Here is a 20,863-nt window from a genome sequence, read left to right on the forward strand (position 1 = left end):
TTTATTATTAGATCCGATGTGGGTTTGATGGCGGATATAGGGGTCTTACGTATCGGGTTTATTTTTGGGAGGCCCGTTAGACTTTTACAGGAGATTTTATGTTTTTTTTTTTATTTTCTTAGGCTCCGGCAGTTTCTAAAGTGCCGTAAGTCACTGGCGACTCTAGAAATTGGTATTTACGCTCATTTCTGGACATCGCTAGTTTATCCAACTTACGGCACTTTATGAACTGCCGGCACAGTATATGTAATACCCCAATGTGCAAGGTGAAATTACGGGCGGCGCGGGTTTCAGCTCTTGCACTGAAGCCTGCGCCGTATATGTAATCTTGCCCCATATGTTATAGACAGTATCTACACACTTGAAGGATTTAAAATGTAATTCAATCTAAATGAATGAACTGGAGAGCTAATGTAGGCCACAGTTGATAAAACAATCTGGAATGGTTCAAGGATAAGTGATGTTAATTGGATCACTTGGTAAACATAAGAACTAATGGCTGTGAGCTATATGATGAGTCGAAGGGACACTAAAGTCAAAATTAAACTCTCATGATTCAGACAGAGCATGCATTTTTAAGAGATTTTCCAATTTACTTCCATTGCCAAAATGTGTAGAGTCATTTTATATGCACACTTTCTGAGGCACCAGCTCCTACTGAGCATGTGCAAGCGTTCACAGTGTAAATATGATTATCTGATTGGCTGACAAATTGAAGCAAATTTTGACATTTCAAATTTGTCAGAAAAAAACCTGCTCATATAAAAGTGTGATTGCATTGTCTTTTTATTAAACACTTATTGATTGAGCAGTTCTGCTGTCCTTTTAAGCTAAAATGCCAGAAATTATTAAGAGTTAGAATAACATGTATGTATATTCAAAAAGATAGACAATCTTTAATTTAGAGTAATTGATTTGTCTAGTGGAATGATATATTCAGCCATTTGTTTTACTGTGATGATTCACTGTGTATTTTAACATAGAGAACAAGTAAATTTAACAGCAGGAAAAACAGACATCTCAACATGGCGTGCTGTATCTGAAACATAAAGTTTCATTTTGATTTTCATGTTCCTTTAAAAAGTCAATTCTCTCTTGGGTAAACTGCTAAAACAAACATACACAATAGACAAGGGTGCCAGGAAGCCAGGGCTCCTCATGTGTTTGCATTTCCTCTTTACCAGGCACTAAGGTTCTACCCAGAACTAAACTAAATATTTCACACTGTGAATTTAACCAATCACAGAGGTTTTAATCAAGCTTAAACTAGACCAGGGTTTCTCAATAGCCGTTTGGTAGGAAGACATCAAGAGACGAGGAGCAGACAGCTTAACACCACAGGTAGGTACCTTTAGTGCTACCTGCCTCAAACTGACACAGATGAACCCACTAGCGCCAATAAAAGTATATAGATATATATTTTCTTCCCCCATTGACCATGCATTTTAATATATACTATATATGGATATGTGGATCCAGATATTGGAGCTGTGGACCTATAGCTGCCATACACTACAAGACCATTTAGGTGCATAACAATCTTTATTGCAAGACATTTGAATTCTATTGGTTGTTCTTATTCATAAACATCTTCTGAAAAAAATATTATAGGTGCTTTTTTATACATTCAATCATCAGTCTGCCAAGCACACATTGAACATTTCCACCAGTAGGGGCCTATTTATCAAGCTCCATATGGCGAGCCTTCTAAAGACCGCTGTTCCATAACCTGTCTGCCTGCTCTAAGGCGACGGACAGACATCGCCGGAAATCAACTCGATCCAATACGATCGGGTTGATTGACACCCCCTGCTAGCGGCCGATTGGCCACAAATCTGCAGGGGGCAGTATTGCACCAGCAGTTCACAAGATGTGAATCAATGTGCTGCAGACAATATCGGATCATGTCTGTCAGCACAATAATAAATTGTCCTCAATGTGTTTATTACAATATTTATTATGCTTGGAAAATTCAAATATTTTTAAAAAGTGCAGGAAACACTGAAATCTAAATGAATGTGGTATTCTAACTCACACAAAGCGCAGGCCTCTTGGTGGGCGAGTCTTGTCGGCAGTGGGAACTGTGAATGCGGTGCCTCTGAACAAGCTCATCTGCGGATGGATCAGTCCAAAAGTGGTCTGCAGTTTTCATCTTTGTGTACTCCAGGGCACAGGGACCAACTGTGAGATGTAATTAAATAACGATAAGATTTATGATAAAAAATATATAAATGTAGATCACAAATATCAGAACATTTATGTGTAAACTAAATCTTAAATGCAGTAGGTAGATATAGGATTTTTGTATTCTCTGTAATACCTAAATAATAAAAAAAATCATCCAACAAGTCTTCTTTATTTCCTTTAGTACTAGAGCAGCAAGCTTCAAAAGGGCAGGAAAAATACTTTTCTCCGATAAAGGTTGCCTTTCAGATAGGCATCATAAATTGTGTCACTGTTTTTTCCAAATATGTGATAACAAGTTTTAGAAAATGAAAAACGTATTGAAAAACACTTAACAGTTACGCACGAGCGATAAAAAAAATGTATGCTTACCTGATAAATATCTTTCCGGGCATGGACAATACACGACTTCATTAAAATTACTAGTGGAATATTCAACTGGCCAGCAGGAGGAGGCAAAGAGCACCCCAGCAAAGCTGTTAAGTGTCACTTCCCTTACCCATAATCCCCAGTCATTCAACCAAAGGAAAATGGAAAAGGAAGAAACACAAGGGTAAAGAGGTGTCTGAGGTTTACTCAGACATCTTGTCTTGAACAGAAAAAACATGCACAGATCAGGGAAAATCATAAACTCTATTAAGTTTAGTACACTTTTTAGGGTTGACCGCAACCGAAGGCTCGGGTCATCCAAAGTAGGTAGAATCTCATTCAGAAGCAACCGGAGAGGTTCAAGCTTAAATCTGAAATTGACTTCTTCAGATTCTGAAGAATTTTCAGAGTCTGAGATTTCACCTTCAGAAGCTACTGAAGTATCCTCCTCATCAGATATTTGGGAAAGGCTGACCAGAGCAGATTTAGCGGGGTCAGAAACCTTACTAGCAGAAAATGTTTTAGATTTCTTATGCTTACTCAAAGTAGGGAAAGCAGATAAAGCTGCGGACACCGCAGAAGTTATCTGCGCAGCAAAATCTCCTGGCAAATAAACACCCCCAGGAGGTTGAGAGGAACCGCAAGACACTGCATGTGAAACTTCTAAGTATTGGGACGTTTGAGGAGAAAGCTGAGGCATATTATGAACAGCATTATCCTAAGAGACATATGGCTCAGAATGGAGTAGATTATCTTTAAACTTTAAAGTCTTACGGCTAGATTACGAGTTGTGCGGTAAGCTTAAAAAGCAGCGTTAACAGGTCCTAACACTGCTTTTTAATGCCCGCTGCTATTACGAGTCTTGCAGGTATAGGTGTCCCGCACACTTTTTTGGCCTTACCGCAAACCGACTTACGTAAAGTTCCATATCACTGGTATTACGAGTTTGTCCTGGGAGCCCAGAAAGTGAGCGGTACAGCCTCTGCCGACAAGATCCGTAACGTCTTTTAAAGTCAGTAGTTATAAGTTTTACACTACAACGCTGTAGCATAAAACTCATAACTAAAGTGCTAAAATGTAAACTAACACCCATAAACTACCTATTAACCCCTAAACCGAGGCCCTCCCGCATCGCAAGCACTAAAATAAAATTATTAACCCCTAATCTGCCGCTCGCAAACATTAGTTAAATATTATTAACCCCTAATCTGCCGCCCCTAACATCGCCGCCACCTACATTATACTTATTAACCCCTAATCTGCCGCTCCGGACATCGCCGCCACCTACATTATATTTATTAACCCCTAATCTACTTCCCCAACATCGCCGCCACCTACCTACATTTATTAACAGAATGAGGAAAAAGGAGGCTGAGTCCTGTAGTCAATAGTAAGAGTTTATTTTGGAGCAGGCTTCAACATGTCAGGTGAGCTCCTATATTAACCCTTAATCTGCCGTCCCCAACATTGCTGCCGCTATTCTAAACTTATTAACCCTTTAAACCTAAGTCTAACCCTAACACCCCCTAACTTAAATATCATTTAAATAAATACAAATACAAATTCATATCATTGACTAAATTATTCCTATTTAAAACTAAATACTTACCTATAAAATAAACCTTAAGCTAGCTACAATATAACTAATAGTTACATTGTAGCTAGCTTAGGGTTTATCTTTATTTTAAAGGCAAGTTTGTTTTTATTTTAACTAGGTAGAATAGTTATTAAATAGTTATTAACTATTTAATAACTACCTAGCTAAAATAAATACAAATTTACCTGTAAAAAAGAAACCTAACCTAAGTTACACTAACACCTAACACTACAATTAAATAAATTCCCTAGATTAAATACAATTAAATAAATTAAATAAAATTAGCTAAATTACAAAAAAAAAACTAATTACACCTAATCTAATAGCCCTATCAAAATAAAAAAGCCCTCCCCAAAAAAAAAACCTAGCCTAAACTAAACTACCAATAGCCCTTAAAAGGGCCTTTTGTGGGGCATTGCCCCAAAGAAATCAGCTCTTTTACCTGTAAAAAAAAAAATACAAATACCCCCCCAACAGTAAAATCCACCACCCACACAACCAACCCCCCAAATAAAAAGCTAACTAAAAAAACCTAAGCTCCCCATTGCCCTGAAAAGGGCATTTGGATGGGCATTGCCCTTAAAATGGCATTTAGCTCTATTGCTGCCCAAAGCCCTAACCTAAAAAATAAACCCACCCAATACACCCTTAAAAAATCCTAACAACAACCCCCGAAGATTCACTTACCGAGAAAAGTCTTCATCCAAGCGTCAAGATGTCCTCAACGAAGCCGGCAGAAGTGGTCCTCCAGACGGGCAGAAGTTGTCCTCCAGACGGGCAGAAGTCTTCATCCAGACGGCATCTTCTATCTTCATCCAGACTTTCTGCCAGTACTTAAGATGGCGGGGACAATTGTGGGATGGGGGAGGGAAGAGAGCTGTTTGGGAGGGTGTGATGTGTCAGGTGGGAGGCTGATCTCTACATTAAAGCTAAAATTAACCCTGCAAGCACCCTACAAGTTACCTAATTAACCCCTTCACTGCTAGACATAATACACGTGTGATGCGCAGCGGTATTTAGCGGCCTTCTAATTACCAAAAAGCAACGCCAAAGCCATATATGTCTATTTCTGAAGAAAGGGGATCCCAGAAAAGAATTTACAACCATTTGTGCCATAATTGCACAAGCTGTTTGTAAATAATTTCAGTGAGAAACCTAAAGTTTGTGAAAAAGTTTGTGAAAAAGTGAACGTTTTTTTTTTTTTTTTTAATCGCATTTGGCGGGGAAATGGTGGCATGAAATATACCAAAATGGGCCTAGATCAATACTTTGGGTTGTCTACTACACTAACCTAAAGCTAAAATTAACCCTACAAGCTCCCTAATTAACCCCTTCACTGCTGGGCATAATACACGTGTGGTGCACAGCTGTATTTAGCGGCCTTCTAATTACCAAGAAGCAACACCAAAGCCATATATGTCTGCTATTTCTGAACAAAGGGGATCCCAGAGAAGCTTTTACAACCATTTATACCATAATTGCACAAGCTGTTTGTAAATAATTTCAGTGAGAAACCTAAAATTGTGAAAAATTGAATTTTTTTTTTTCATTTGATCGCATTTGGCGGTGAAATGGTGGAATGAAATATACCAAGATGGGCCTAGATCAATACTTGGGTTGTCTACTACACTACACTAAAGCCAAAATTAACCCTAGAAGTTCCCTACATGCTCCCTAATTAACCCCTTCACTGCTGGGCATAATACACGTGTAGTGTGCAGTGGCATTTAGCAGCCTTCTAATTACCAAAAAGCAACACCAAAGTCATATATGTCTGCTATTTCTGAACAAAGGGAATCCCAGAGAAGCGTTTACAACCATTTATGCCATAATTGCACAAGTTGTTTGCAAATAATTTCAGTGAGAAACCTAAAGTTTGTGAAAAATTTTGTGAAAAAGTGAACAATTTTTTTTATTTGATCTCATTTGGCGGTGAAATGGTGGCATGAAATATACCAAAATGGGCCTAGATCAATACTTTGGGTTGTCTACTAAAAAAAAAATATATACATGTCAAGGGATATTCAGGGATTCCTGAAAGATATCAGTGTCCCAATGTAACTAGTGCAAATTTTGAAAAAAAGTGGTTTGGAAATAGCAAAGTGCTACTTGTACTTATTGCCCTATAACTTGCAAAAAAGCAAAGAACATGTAAACATTGGGTATTTATAAACTCAGGACAAAATTTAGAAACTATTTATCATGGGTGTTTTTTGGTGGTTGTAGATGAGTAATAGATTTTGGGGGTCAAAGTTAGAAAAAGTGTGTTTTTTCCATTTTTTCCTCATATTTTATACATTTTTTATAGTAAATTATAATATATGATGAAAATAATGGTATCTTTAGAAAGTCCATTTAATGGCGAGAAAAACGGTATATAATATGTGTGGGTACAGTAAATGAGTAAGAGGAAAATTACAGCTAAACACAAACACCTTAAGGGAAAGATGGCCTTGTCCTTAAGGGGTTAACAGTTCTGCTGGGGGGCTCTTTGCCTCCTCCTGCTGGCCAGGAGTTGAATATCCCACTAATAATTGGAATGAAGTTGTGGACTCTCCAAGCCATAGGAAAGAGAAGGGGTTTATCGCAGCCGTTTACGCTCATCTATTTTTCTGCTCGTATTAAAAGTTGAAAGTAAATGTGATTGTGTGAGCACAATTGAAGTTAATGGGGGCCAGGTTAGCGTAACCTCAGCGATCTGGTTAACTGTTTAGTGAAACAAAAATGTGTCACAAAACACATCAAAAATACATTACAAAGTACAGTTACACCCATATTAACACCATCTAATAAAAACTAATTATAAAAATATTGCACAAAAAAGTTATAATGGCTCAAAGATATGAGGTCTCAGGTGTTAGGGAAAGATGTAAATGTATATATATATATATATATATATATATATATATATATATATATATATATATATATATATATATATATATATATATATATATATATAAACAAGTGAGAGCTTTTATTGGCATAACTAGTTCTAGAAGGTTCATCCTGAACTTCGCTACAATTGCGGCACCCTTGACAGATCTCATTATGGTCCCCATTAGCAGAACAAGCTTTTAACCCCTTAATGACCGGACCATTTTTCAATTTTCTTACCCTTAATGACAATGGCTATTTTTACATTTCTGCAGTGTTTGCGTTTAGCTGTAATTTTCCTCTTACTCGTTTACTGTACCCACACATATTATATACCGTTTTTCTCGTCATTAAATGGACTTTCTAAAGATACCATTATTTTCATCATATCTTATAATTTACTAAAAAAAAAAAGATAAAATATGAGGAAAAAATGGAAAAAAACACACTTTTTCTAACTTTGACCCCCAAAATCTGTTACACATCTACAATCACCAAAAAACACCCATGCTAAATAGTTTCTAAATTTTGTCCTGAGTTTAGAAATACCCAATGTTTACATGTTCTTTGCTTTTTTTGCAATTTATAGGGCAATAAATACAAGTAGCACTTTGCTATTTCCAAACCACTTTTTTTCAAAATTAGCGCTAGTTACATTAGAACACTGATATCTGTCAGGAATCCCTGAATATCCCTTGATATGTATATATTTTTTTTAGAAGACATCCCAAAGTATTGATCTAGGCCCATTTTGGTATATTTCATGCCACCATTTCACCGCCAAATGCGATAAAAAAAAAAAAGTTCACTTTTTCACAAATTTTGTCACAAACTTTAGGTTTCCCACTGAAATTATTTACAAACAGCTTCTGCAATTATGGCACAAATGGTTGTAAATGCTTCTCTGGGATCCCCTTTTTCAGAAATAACAGATTTATATGGCTTTGTGGTTGCTTTTTGGTAATTAGAAGGCCGCTAAATGCCGCTGCGCACCACACATGTTTTATGCCCAGGAGTGAAGGGGTTAATTAGGGAGCTTGTAGGGAGCTTGTAGGGTTAATTTTAGCTTTAGTGTAGTGTAGTAGACAACCCCAAGTATTGATCTAGGCCCATTTTGGTATATTTTATGCCACCATTTTCACCGCCAAATGCGAGCAAAAAAAAAAAAAAACTTTACATTTTTCACAATTTTAGGTTTCTCACTGAAATTATTTACAAACAGCTTGTGCAATTATGGCAGAAATTGTTGTAAAAGCTTCTCTGGGATCCCCTTTGTTCAGAAATAGCAGATTTATATGGCTTTGGCGTTGCTTTTTGGTAATTAGAAGGCCGCTAAATGCTGCTGCGCACCACACGTGAATTATGCCCAGCAGTGAAGGGGTTAAATTAGGTAGCTTGTAGGGAGCTTGCAGGGTTAATTTTAGAGATCAGCCTCCCACCTGACACATCCCACCCCCTGATCCCTCCCAAACAGCTCTCTTCCCTCCCCCACCCCACAATTGTTACCGCCATCTTAAGTACTGGCAGAAAGTCTGCCAGTACTAAATAAAAGAGTTTTTTTTTTTTAAATAAAAATTATAAAATATTTTAGTTGTGATGGACCCCTGCCTTAGCACCAACCTCCCTGATCCCCCCCTCCAGCTCTCTAACCCTCTCCCCTACCTAATTACCGCCATCTTGGGTACTGGCAGCTGTCTGCCAGTACCCAGTTTGGTCCCACAAACCAAACTTATTTTAATTGTATTTATTTTTTTATTTGTGTTTAATTATTTCTGTAGTGTAGCAGCCCCCCGACAATACCCCCACCCCCTCCCCCTCACAGATCCTTTTAAAAAAAAAAAAAAAAAAATTACTTTTTTTCCCCTTACTTTTTCATTGGTGTCAGTGTGGCTAATGTGCGCATGTGCACACGCTCCCTCCTCCCACCGGTCAAAGGCACCATCGGCACCATCACTACCGGTGCAGAGAGGGCCACAGAGTGGCTCTCTCTGCATCGGAGTCTTGTAAAGGGGTATTGCAGGATGCCTCCATATCGAGGCATCACTGCAATACCCTCAGAGCTGCTGGAAGTGATTGTGATCACTTCCAGCACTCTGTTAGACAACTGACGTACCAGGTACGTCCATTGTCATTAACTGCTTGTTAATGCATGACGTACCTGGTACGTCAGTTGTCATTAAGGGGTTAAGCATTTAAAAGATGCCCCTTGTGCCCATCCAGTTTTGGTAACCCCCAATTAATAACAGATCATGCTCCTCTAACATGGATGAGCCAGAATAAGGAAACAAACACAAGGGTTACTAAGTGGTTTCTTAGCTTGCAACCCTTCAATTTTACTGTCGAGCACAGGGCTGGTCTTTTGCAGGGCAATGCTGATGGGTTGTCTGGGGTACATTCTTTAATGTCCATGATCGTTCAACCCACTGGGTATGAGCTGGGGGGGAGGATATGTGACAGAAAGCAAGGCCTTGTTATAAATGGAAGATATGTAAGACCAAGTATTATACATGGTATTTCTCCTTTCAGTTAAAAAACCTCAGGGTGTGTGTATTTGATTGTGCAGTTGGTAAACTATGTTCTGGGTCCCTGGGGTTGGGATGATTGGGAAAAAGGTGGGCCATTATCCCAGACAGCTGTGAAGCCGTCTAGTCCAGGCTTTTGATTAAGCAGATAATCACAGGGGTGGTTAATTAGAAGCTGTGAGAGTTTAAATAGGAGCTTGACTGATACTTTTGAGAGAGAGTTAGCCAGCTAGAGGAAATGGTGTGTGTGTTAAAAGATCTTTGTTTCTGTGAACTACTAAAAATGACATTCTTGCAAAGCACTGTGAAATGCTGTGAAGCGAATTCTAACCAAGGCCTGACAAAACAATTGAACGTTTGGCACATCCACCAAGCGCTTATGTAACAAAATAGACAATCCCGAAATCTGACCCTTTAGAGTACTTGCTGACATACCCTTCTCCAGAGCATCCTGGAGAAAGGACAAAATTCTAGGAATCCTTACTCTACTCCAAGAGTATATTTTGGATTCACACCAATATAAGTATTTACGCCAGATCTTATGGTAAATCCTGTGAGTCACAGGCTTACGAGCCTGAATAAAGGTATCAATGACCGACTCTGAAAATCCACGCTTAGATAAAACTAAGCATTCAATCTCCAAGCAGTCAGCTTCAGAGAAATGAGATTTGCATGAAGGAAGGAACCCTGAAGTAGAAGGTCCTACCTCGGAGGCAGTCTCCAAGGTGGAAAGGATGACATCTCCACTAGGTCTGCATACAAAATCCTGCTTGATTCGATCAATGACTCTTGGAAGGAGAACAAACGGAGGAAACAGGTATGCTAGACTGAAGTTCCAAGGAACTGCCAGAGCATTGATCAGAATTGCCTGTGGATTTCTTGACCTCGAGTCGTATCTCGTAAGTTTGACGAGAAGCCATGAGATCCAACTCTGGCTGCCCCCACTTGAGGGTCAAGCTGAAAAACACATCCGAATGAAGTTCCCACTCCCCGGGATGAAAAGTCTGTCTGCTCAGAAAATCCGCCTCCCAATTGTCCACTCCTGGGATGTGTATCGCAGAAAGACAGCAGTTGTGGGTCTCCGCCCACTGAATAATTTGGGCCACCTCTGTCATGGCTAAGGAACTCCGATTTCCCCCCTGGTGGTTGATGTAGGCCACTGAGGTTAAGTTGTCTGACTGAAGCTGATAAACCAGGCTAAGGCTAACTGTAGCCAGACCAGAAGAGCATTGAAGATTGCTCTCAGCTCCAAGATGTTTATGGGCAGGACTAACTCCTCCTGGGTCCATAAGCCCTGAGCCTTCAACGAGCCCCATACTGCTCCCCAACCTAGAAGGCTAGCATCCGTAGTCACAATCACCCAGGAGGGTCTGCGGAAGCATGTACCCTGGGAGAGATGATCCTGAGGAAACCACCACGGAAGAGAGTCTATTGACGCCTGATTTAGATCTACATGTGGAGACTGGTCTGTATAGTCCCCGTTCCATTGTCTGAGCATGCATAACTGCAGAGGTCTGAGATAGAACCGAGCAAACGTAATGATGTCCATGGAAGCCACCATCAGACCGATTACCTTCATACATTGAGCCACTGACTGTCATGAGCGCTTCCGTTCATCGCCGTGTCGCCGCGGCTCCCGGAACTCCTCTGTGTCTCTGACGTCATGTTGCTTAGCAACATGACGCTTTCTCTCACACCCCTCTGATGACGGTTACGCTCTGCCCTTTAAATCTCGGCGGGAGATCTTAATCTGGGCCCGTTTGTTGTTTCCCTGGATTGTGAGTACCATATCAGTTTTGTTCTTCTGTGTACCGACTTCTGCCTGCCTGACCAAGCCTCTTGCCTAATCCCTACTTGCTGATATTTGGACATTGACTTCTGCCTGCCTGACCTTGCCTGTAGCTATTACCCTTTTGCTGATACTTTGATGCCGACTTCTGCTTGCCTGACCCTGTCTTTTGCCAATACCTTTTGCTGATATTTGGATGCCGACTTCTGCCTGCCTGACCTTGCTTTGGCCTTTACCTTTAAACCTATTCTTTGTTAAACAACACCTGCTTAAAAGGGACATTTACTTTTATAAGCTGCAAAAGAGAACTTTGCCTTTTTGTTTGTTATACACCTGCTTAAAAGGGACATTTACTTTTACAAGCTGCAAAAGAGAATTTTGCCTTTCTGTTTGTTATACACCTGCTTAAAAGGGACATTTACTTTTACAAGCTGCAAAAGAGAACTTTGCCTTTCTGTTTGTTATACACCTGCTTAAAAGGGACATTTACTTTTACAAGCTGCAAAAGAGAACTTTGCCTTTCTGTTTGTTATAAACCTGCTTAAAGGGACATTATACTTTTACAAGCTGCAAAAGAGAACTTTTCCTTTGTTTTACAAGCCTGCTAAAAAGGACCTTTTTCAGAAGCTTCAAGTAAGAGCATTTCCTTTTTGTTCTTTGAACTACTTAAAGGGACGTTTTATCCTTTGTGGCTTTCCGGCATTCTGGAACAATATTCATTTTTGTTATCTTCTAATCTGCTTCCTGAGTGGGTCACGTCCTGGATATTTCTCAGTGTGCTAGCGTGTGCTTTCAATTCACGCTAGCAGTTGGGTTACATCCCGGATTGATTCCTGAGCGGCTGACATTACAAACGGGCCATAAAAATGGACCCCACTGAATTATCTATGGCCGTGGCTCACCAGGGACAGCTCTTGGGTTCTCATGCCACTCACTTGCAGTCTCTGGACACTAAACTTGATCAAATTACTGCTCTATTACAAAATTTGGTTGCTACCGCACCTCCCAATCCTAATCCCAATCCAAATCCGATTGAGGCATTACCTCCTCCGATTCCTAACAATCAGTCTCAGGTACAACTAAGTCCCAGGATTCCTCTTCCGGATAAATATGATGGGAATCCTGAAGAATGTAGAGGCTTTTTGAATCAATGCCGTCTTCATTTCCGAAATAGCCCTACTCTCTTTGCTACTGCCTCTTCTAGAATCACGTTTCTTATTTCCTTAATGAAAGGAAAAGCCTTGGCTTGGGTGTCACCTTTGCTAGAAAAGAATGATCCTATACTGTTGGATGTTGATACATTTCTATCTACATTCTCAAACGTATTCGATAAACCTGGAAGGTCATCCGCTGCTGAAGCAACTCTCCTGGATTTACGTCAAGGAAATCAACCAGTCTCTCAATATGCAATTGAGTTCCGCACCCTTGCTTCTGAAACCACTTGGAATCAGGGAGCACTCAGAGCCGCCTTCCGTAAAGGACTTTCTGAGCGTCTCAAGGATGAATTGGTGTATCGTGAACTTCCAGAGTCCTTAGAAGCCTTAATAAATCTCTGTATCAGTCTCGACGCCAGGTTTCGTGAACGCCAACAAGAAAAGGATAGAACACAGAGGACTTCCACTCGAACTCCTTTTCGTTTAGCTCCTCGTTTTTCTAATCCAGTCACTCCAGCCTCTCCTACTACTGATCAGGCTGAACCCATGGAAGTAGGAAGTATAAAATTAACTGAGACTGAACGCTTAAGAAGACGGACTCTTGGCTTATGTCTGTACTGTGGCCTTAAAGGACATTTATTAAGGGATTGTCCTACTAGGCCAGTAAAAGCCAGGGCTTAACTCTAGTCCAGGGAACTGAGTTAAGCCAAAATAGTGGTCATTCCCTATACAAGAAACTCTTTGTTCCAGTAACTCTTCTAATTGGACATAAGAAGATCTATACCCAAGCTCTAATTGATTCTGGTGCTGGAGGTGTGTTCATTGACTCTACATTTGTTTCTACTCATTCTATACCCTTACTAAAGAAGGAGTATTCCATTTCAGTCTCTACGGTCAGTGGAGATCCTTTGGGTTCTGGATACATTCAGTTTTCTACTCAACCCTTAATCCTCACCGTAGGAATACTTCATTCTGAGACAATTTGTTTCGATGTCATTCCCACTCCACAATTTCCCATTATCCTGGGATTACCCTGGCTCCAGATTCACAATCCCATTTTTTCTTGGACTTTCGGTGAACTCACTTCCTGGGGATCTACCTGCCAGACTAAATGTCTTCAAAGGATTACTAAGTTACCACTCACTATTGCTCTCACAGTTGAAACTCCGGAATCCTTACCTATGCATTACCATGACTTTGTGGATGTCTTCTCCAAAAAAGAAGCGGAACGTCTTCCTCCTCATCGCCCTTTTGATTGTCCTATTGACCTCCTTCCTGGGGCTGCCTATCCTCGAGGCAAGACATATCCACTTTCTAAACCAGAAAACATGGCTCTGGAAGAATATATAAAAGACAATCTGGCTAGAGGATTTATTCGACCCTCCTCTTCCCCTGTAGGGGCTGGTTTCTTTTTTGTGGGAAAAAAGGATGGCGGATTAAGACCCTGTATTGATTATCGTGGATTGAATCAGATTACCATCAAGAACAGTTATCCTCTCCCCCTTATTCCTGAACTTTTTACTTATCTTCAGGGAGCCACCATTTTCACCAAACTCGACCTACGTGGTGCATACAACTTGATCCGTATACGCAAAGGAGATGAGTGGAAGACTGCCTTTAACACTCGATTTGGGCATTATGAATATTTGGTCATGCCCTTCGGGCTATGCAATGCTCCGGCGGTTTTCCAGCATTTTGTAAATGAGATCTTTCGTGATTTTTTGAATATTTTTGTTATCATATATCTGGACGACATCTTAATTTTTTCTCAGAACCACCAAGATCATGTGCACCACGTCAAGAAAGTACTTCAACGTCTAAGAGAATTCCATCTGTTTGCTAAACTGGAGAAATGTTCTTTCCATCAAAAATCCATACCCTTTCTGGGTTATGTAATATCGGCATCTGGATTCGAAATGGACCCTACTAAACTTTCTGCCATTTTGGATTGGCCTAGACCTGATTCTTTGAAGGCTTTACAACGTTTCCTAGGCTTCGCCAATTATTACAGAAAGTTCATCAAGAATTTTGCTACTATTACTTCTCCTCTTACTTCCCTCACAAGAAAAGGACAAAACTGTAAAGTATGGCCGTCTGAGGCTATAGAAGCTTTTGAATCTCTCAAAGAAGCTTTTTCCTCAGCTCCTATCCTTCGTCATCCAAATCCTGAGTTACAATTTATTCTGGAGGTGGATGCTTCCTCTGTTGCTGCTGGAGCGGTTCTGTCTCAACGAATACCAGAGACTGGAAGGATTCATCCTGTTGCTTTTTTCTCTAAAAAATTCACTCCTTCCGAATTTAACTATGACGTAGGGAATAAAGAGTTGCTTGCCATCAAGATGGCATTGGATGAATGGAGACATTGGCTGGAAGGTACTTCTTTGCCATTTACTATACTTACTGATCATAAGAACCTTCTGTATCTCCAAACAGCCAAACGACTAAATTCCAGGCAAGCACGCTGGTCCTTATTCTTCTCTCGGTTTCACTATAATTTGTCTTACATACCTGGATCAAAAAATATTAAAGCAGACGCACTTTCCAGACAATTTCAAGATACCCCAGTTCCTGAGTCTGGTACCATTCTCCAACCTCATGAAGTCATTGCCCAGTTAACAACTTCTTGGTTACAAGAATTACAGTCCGCTCAAGAGCATCTTCCTTTGTCCTGTAAACCTCCCAATGGTTTACTCTTTGTTCCTGAACGCCTTCGTTCCAAGATTTTATTTTGGGCTCATGATAGTCCCCTTTCTGGACATCCTGGCATCAGTATTACCACTCGAAACCTCAAACAACATGTCTGGTGGCCTACACTCTCTCAAGATGTGAAGGATTACGTCTCAGTATGCACACAATGTGCCATGAACAAAACTCCACGCCAACTTCCTTCAGGATTACTCCAACCATTGCCTATACCTCACCAGCCTTGGACTCATGTATCCATGGACTTTATTACCGATCTTCCCTTGTCCACTGGGAACAATACTATCTGGGTGGTGGTCGACAGGTTCACTAAGACGGCTCATTTTGTACCCTTGCCAGGATTACCATCTGCCAAAAGACTCTCTGAACTTTTTATTCTACATATTGTAAGAATCCATGGATTTCCTCTAGATATTGTTTCAGATAGAGGGGTACAATTCGTTTCTCGATTTTGGAGGTCACTTTGTAAACATTTTGGTACTACTATATCTCTCTCTACTTCTCACCACCCACAATCGAATGGTCAGACTGAAAGAGTAAACCAGTGTCTTGAAACATATCTTAGACATTATGTGGATCATTATCATTCAAACTGGACTTCTTACCTTCCTTTGGCTGAATTGGCCCATAATGCCCGGTACAATTCCTCCCTTCAGACTTCTCCTTTTCATGCAGCTTACGGATATCAGCCTAGGACATTCCCTTTGCATACTTCCTCCACAGTGAATCCTGCTTCTGATCTTACAGCCCGAAGATTAACTCGACATTGGCAGAAGATACATCGTATTCTTTCTGTAACTTCTAGACGTTACAAGTTCTTTTCGGATCTTCGACGGAAAAAGGCTCCCAAATATCGCCCTGGTGATAAAGTTTGGATTTCCTCTCGATTTCTTCGCCTGAAACAACCTTCTAACAAATTGGGACCACGATATGTGGGTCCTTTCCAAATACTGGGTCAGGTATGTTCCACTGCTTATCGGGTAGCTTTACCCAAGTCTCTCAAAGTCCATCCGGTATTTCATGTTTCTCTTTTAAAACCTGTGATGTTTAACAGGTATTCTAAGCCTTTTTCTAAACCTCCACCGTTATTGGTGCATGGACATCCTGAGTTTGAGATCAGCCATATTCTAGATTCCAAATTGCGGGGCAAGAAATTGTATTATCTCATTCATTGGAAGGGTTATCCAGTCACGGAACGTTCTTGGGAACCTGCTCATCAAGTAAATGCTCCTATATTGGTCAAGTCCTTCCACAAGACTCATCCTGATAGACCTGGTCCTGTCCCCCGGAGGGGTCCTTGAGGAGGGGGTGCTGTCATGAGCGCTTCCGTTCATCGCCGTGTCGCCGCGGCTCCCGGAACTCCTCTGTGTCTCTGACGTCATGTTGCTTAGCAACATGACGCTTTCTCTCACACCCCTCTGATGACGGTTACGCTCTGCCCTTTAAATCTCGGCGGGAGATCTTAATCTGGGCCCGTTTGTTGTTTCCCTGGATTGTGAGTACCATATCAGTTTTGTTCTTCTGTGTACCGACTTCTGCCTGCCTGACCAAGCCTCTTGCCTAATCCCTACTTGCTGATATTTGGACATTGACTTCTGCCTGCCTGACCTTGCCTGTAGCTATTACCCTTTTGCTGATACTTTGATGCCGACTTCTGCTTGCCTGACCCTGTCTTTTGCCAATACCTTTTGCTGATATTTGGATGCCGACTTCTGCCTGCCTGACCTTGCTTTGGCCTTTACCTTTAAACCTATTCTTTGTTAAACAACACCTGCTTAAAAGGGACATTTACTTTTATAAGCTGCAAAAGAGAACTTTGCCTTTTTGTTTGTTATACACCTGCTTAAAAGGGACATTTACTTTTACAAGCTGCAAAAGAGAATTTTGCCTTTCTGTTTGTTATACACCTGCTTAAAAGGGACATTTACTTTTACAAGCTGCAAAAGAGAACTTTGCCTTTCTGTTTGTTATACACCTGCTTAAAAGGGACATTTACTTTTACAAGCTGCAAAAGAGAACTTTGCCTTTCTGTTTGTTATAAACCTGCTTAAAGGGACATTATACTTTTACAAGCTGCAAAAGAGAACTTTTCCTTTGTTTTACAAGCCTGCTAAAAAGGACCTTTTTCAGAAGCTTCAAGTAAGAGCATTTCCTTTTTGTTCTTTGAACTACTTAAAGGGACGTTTTATCCTTTGTGGCTTTCCGGCATTCTGGAACAATATTCATTTTTGTTATCTTCTAATCTGCTTCCTGAGTGGGTCACGTCCTGGATATTTCTCAGTGTGCTAGCGTGTGCTTTCAATTCACGCTAGCAGTTGGGTTACATCCCGGATTGATTCCTGAGCGGCTGACACTGACGGCCATGGAGAGGACTGAAGGGCAAGACAAGAGTTGAAAATCTTTCTTTTTCTGACCTCCGTCAGAAAAATATTCATTAACAGGGAGTCTATTATGGTCTCCAAAAATACAACCCTTGTAGCTGGAACCAGAGAACTTTTTTCCCGATTCACCTTCCATCCGTGAGATCGAAGAAAAGACAACAAGATCTCTGTATGAGATTCTGCTTGTTGAAAAGATGGCGTCTGAACCAGAAGATCATCCAGATAAGGTGCCACTGCCGAATGGAAGGGCCACAAACTGGAAATGATTGTCCAAAAAGGCAAATCTCACAAACTTGTGATGGTCCCTGTGAATTAAGGTATGCATCCTTTAGGTCTATGGTTGCCATGAACTGACCCTCTTGTACCAAGGGAAGAATGGAGCATATAGTCTCCATATTGAAGGATGGCACTCTGAGAAACTTGTTTAAACATTTTAGATCTAGGATTGGTCGAAAAGTTCCCTCCTTTTTGGGAACTACAAACAGATTTGAGTAAAATCCCAGACCCCTTTCCTGAAAGTGTACTGGAACTATTACCCCCAGGGCGGCAAGGTCCTTGACACAATGTAAGAATGCCTCTCTTTTTAGCTGGTCTACAGATAATCTGGAGAGGAGAAACCTGCCTCTGGGAGGAAAAGATTTGAAGTCTATTTTGTATCTCTGGGAGACAATGTCCACCGCCCAGGGATCCGGTACATCTCTTTTCCAAGCCTGGGAAAAAAGAGATCCTGCCCCCTACAAGATCCGCTCCCGGATCGGGGGCCAACCCTTCATGCTGACTTGGAATCAGCTGAAGGCTTTTCAGATTGCTTCACCTTATTCCAGGACTGGTTGGGCTTCCAGGAAGGCTTGAATTGATCTTGCTTACAGGAAGGGGAGGAAGACTTGCCTTTAAAGTTACGAAAGGAATGAAAATTACTCTGACGTCCCTTCTACTTATTCTTTTTATCTTGAGGAAGAAAAAAATCCTTCCCTCCAGTAATATTTGAGATAATTTCCTCCAAACCAGGTCCAAACAAGGCCTTACCCTTGTAAGGAATAGCCATGAGTTTAGATTTAGAAGAAACCTCCGCAGACCAGGACTTCAACCACAAGGCCCTGTGGGCTAGGACCGCAAAACCAGAAGTTTTGGCTCCCAGTTTAATAACCTGTAAGGAAGCATCTGTAATGATGGAATTGGCTAACTTGAGAGCCTTAATCCTGTCCTGGATCTCTTCAAGAGGGGTATCCGTCTGAAGAGATTCAGACAACGCATCAAACCAGTAAGCTGCAGCGCTGGTAACAGTGGTGATACACACCGCAGGTTGCCATTGTAGACCCTGGTGGACATAGATTTTTAATAAAGCCTCCAATTTTTTATCCATTGGCTCTTTAAAAGAACAACTATCCTCTATGTGACCACTGCAGGGTACTCTCACTATCCTTGTAACCCCACTGCAGGGTAACCTTATTGCTGGGGCTGTCTGGATGTGTGACACACCGGTGGATTCTGAAAATTCCACTACATCCAGGTGGATTCTTTCACCACCCTGCCATTTTCGGAATCCACCTGGATGCCAGGTGGATTCTTTTAGCTGCGCGCACAGCCAACATTTATTTGGCTGCGCACGCAACTGACGACGGCGACGGACACGTTACAAACGTGATTATAGTATAGATAATAAACGGTGACCACATTTACTTACTCCAAATATTTTCAAAACTTTCAACAGTCATCTTTTGCAAATCAGTGTTAATGTTCTCATTAAATAAAACATTTTAATAATCAATTTATTTGAATATTAACTGTGATATTAATGTTGATTCTCACATACTTTAATATAAGTCTATGGGAATCATTATTTCAGATTTGCCTGATAAAATGAATATCAAGGGGAACATTTGGTTTTGCTCTTCATATGTCAAAAATAAAGACATTTCACCATCCTTACCTATAACTTTCAGATGCCCATTACCTGCAATACAATTTAAACAATATTTATCAACACAGCCACAAAGGTGTTTTACACAGGACTTACCAAGCAATGAGGCAAGAATTGGACCTTCGACTGGGTCCATTAAAAGGGCTTCTTTCTCATAATATTTGCTATGGGGAAAGAAAACAGGAATATAAAAAAACAGTATTACATCCAATGCTTTCCACTAAAAGACAGGCCTCAAACAATTCCACAAACAATTGACAAATAATATCAAAGGGGACATAACGCAAGACTTAATTAACTTTTATGCACTACATTCTGGAGATGTGCTCACTTTTATGCTTGCTCTAGTTTTGAAAAGAAGTGTGCACAACAAAATGTGTCTGCTGGACATTATAAAAACTGAGCTCAATAGGGCCGATTTATCAAGTGTCGGGCGGCAATGATCTTCTGTATCGAATCATGTCCGTCCAACATCGATAAATGCAGACAGCATACGCTGTCGGCATTTACCATTGCACAAGCATTTCTGGTTAAATGCTTGTGCAATGCTACCCCCTGCACATTCGCGGCCAATCGGCCTCTAGCAGGGGGTGTCAATCATCCCGATCGTATAAGATCGGGATGATTGCTATCCGCCACCTCAGAGGTAGCGAATGAGTTAAGGAGCAGAGGTCGGTTTCTTAACTCTTGTTTCCAGTGTTCTGGAAACTATGGGGGCAGATTGCAGTATCCGCTGCTTGATAAATCTACCCCAATGTGTCTCCCATAAAGTGAGTGTGTGTAAATGAACAAATAAACCTAGCAAATAACATTCGGCGAGATTACGAGTTGTGTGTTAGGGTAAAAAAGCAGTGTTAAGAGGTTCTAACGCTGCTTTTTTATGCCCGCTGGTTTTACGAGTCTTGAAGGTTTAGGGTCACCGCACACTTCTTTGGCCTTACCGCAAAACGACTTACGTAAACTTTGTAAAGTCTTTTTTTCTATGGGACTTCCATAGCACCGGTATTATGAGTCTGTTCTGGGAGGCCAAAAAGTAAGCGGTACACCCTACCCCATCAAGAGTCCTAACGCATTTAAAAGTCAGTAGTTAAGAGTTTTATGGTACAACGCCGTAACATAAAACTCATAACTAAAGTGCTAAAAAGTACACTAACACCCATAACTACCTATTAACCCCTAAACCGAGGCTCTCTCGCATCGCAAACACTATAATAAAAATGTTAACCCCTAATCTGCCGCTCTGGACACCGCCGCAACCTACAATATATTTATGAACCCCTAATCTGCCACCCCTCGACATCGCCGCCACCTACATTATAATTATTAACCCCTAATCTGCCGCTCCGGACACCGCCGCCACCTACAT

The 20,863-nt window shown here is 40.8% G+C and overlaps 1 protein-coding gene across 1 annotated transcript in view; it reads right to left on the reverse strand.

Moving 5' to 3' along the window:
- Positions 1–20,863, reverse strand: part of LOC128647017 (small G protein signaling modulator 1-like) — a 692,799-nt gene that overhangs the window by 262,203 nt on the left and 409,733 nt on the right. Inside the window, 2 exon segments of the mRNA XM_053699830.1 lie at positions 2,036–2,181; positions 19,594–19,661. Of these exon segments, the coding sequence (XP_053555805.1) occupies positions 2,036–2,181; positions 19,594–19,661 (214 nt within the window).

This window comes from Bombina bombina, chromosome 2, assembly GCF_027579735.1.
Source record: "Bombina bombina isolate aBomBom1 chromosome 2, aBomBom1.pri, whole genome shotgun sequence".
Lineage (NCBI taxonomy): Eukaryota > Metazoa > Chordata > Amphibia > Anura > Bombinatoridae > Bombina > Bombina bombina.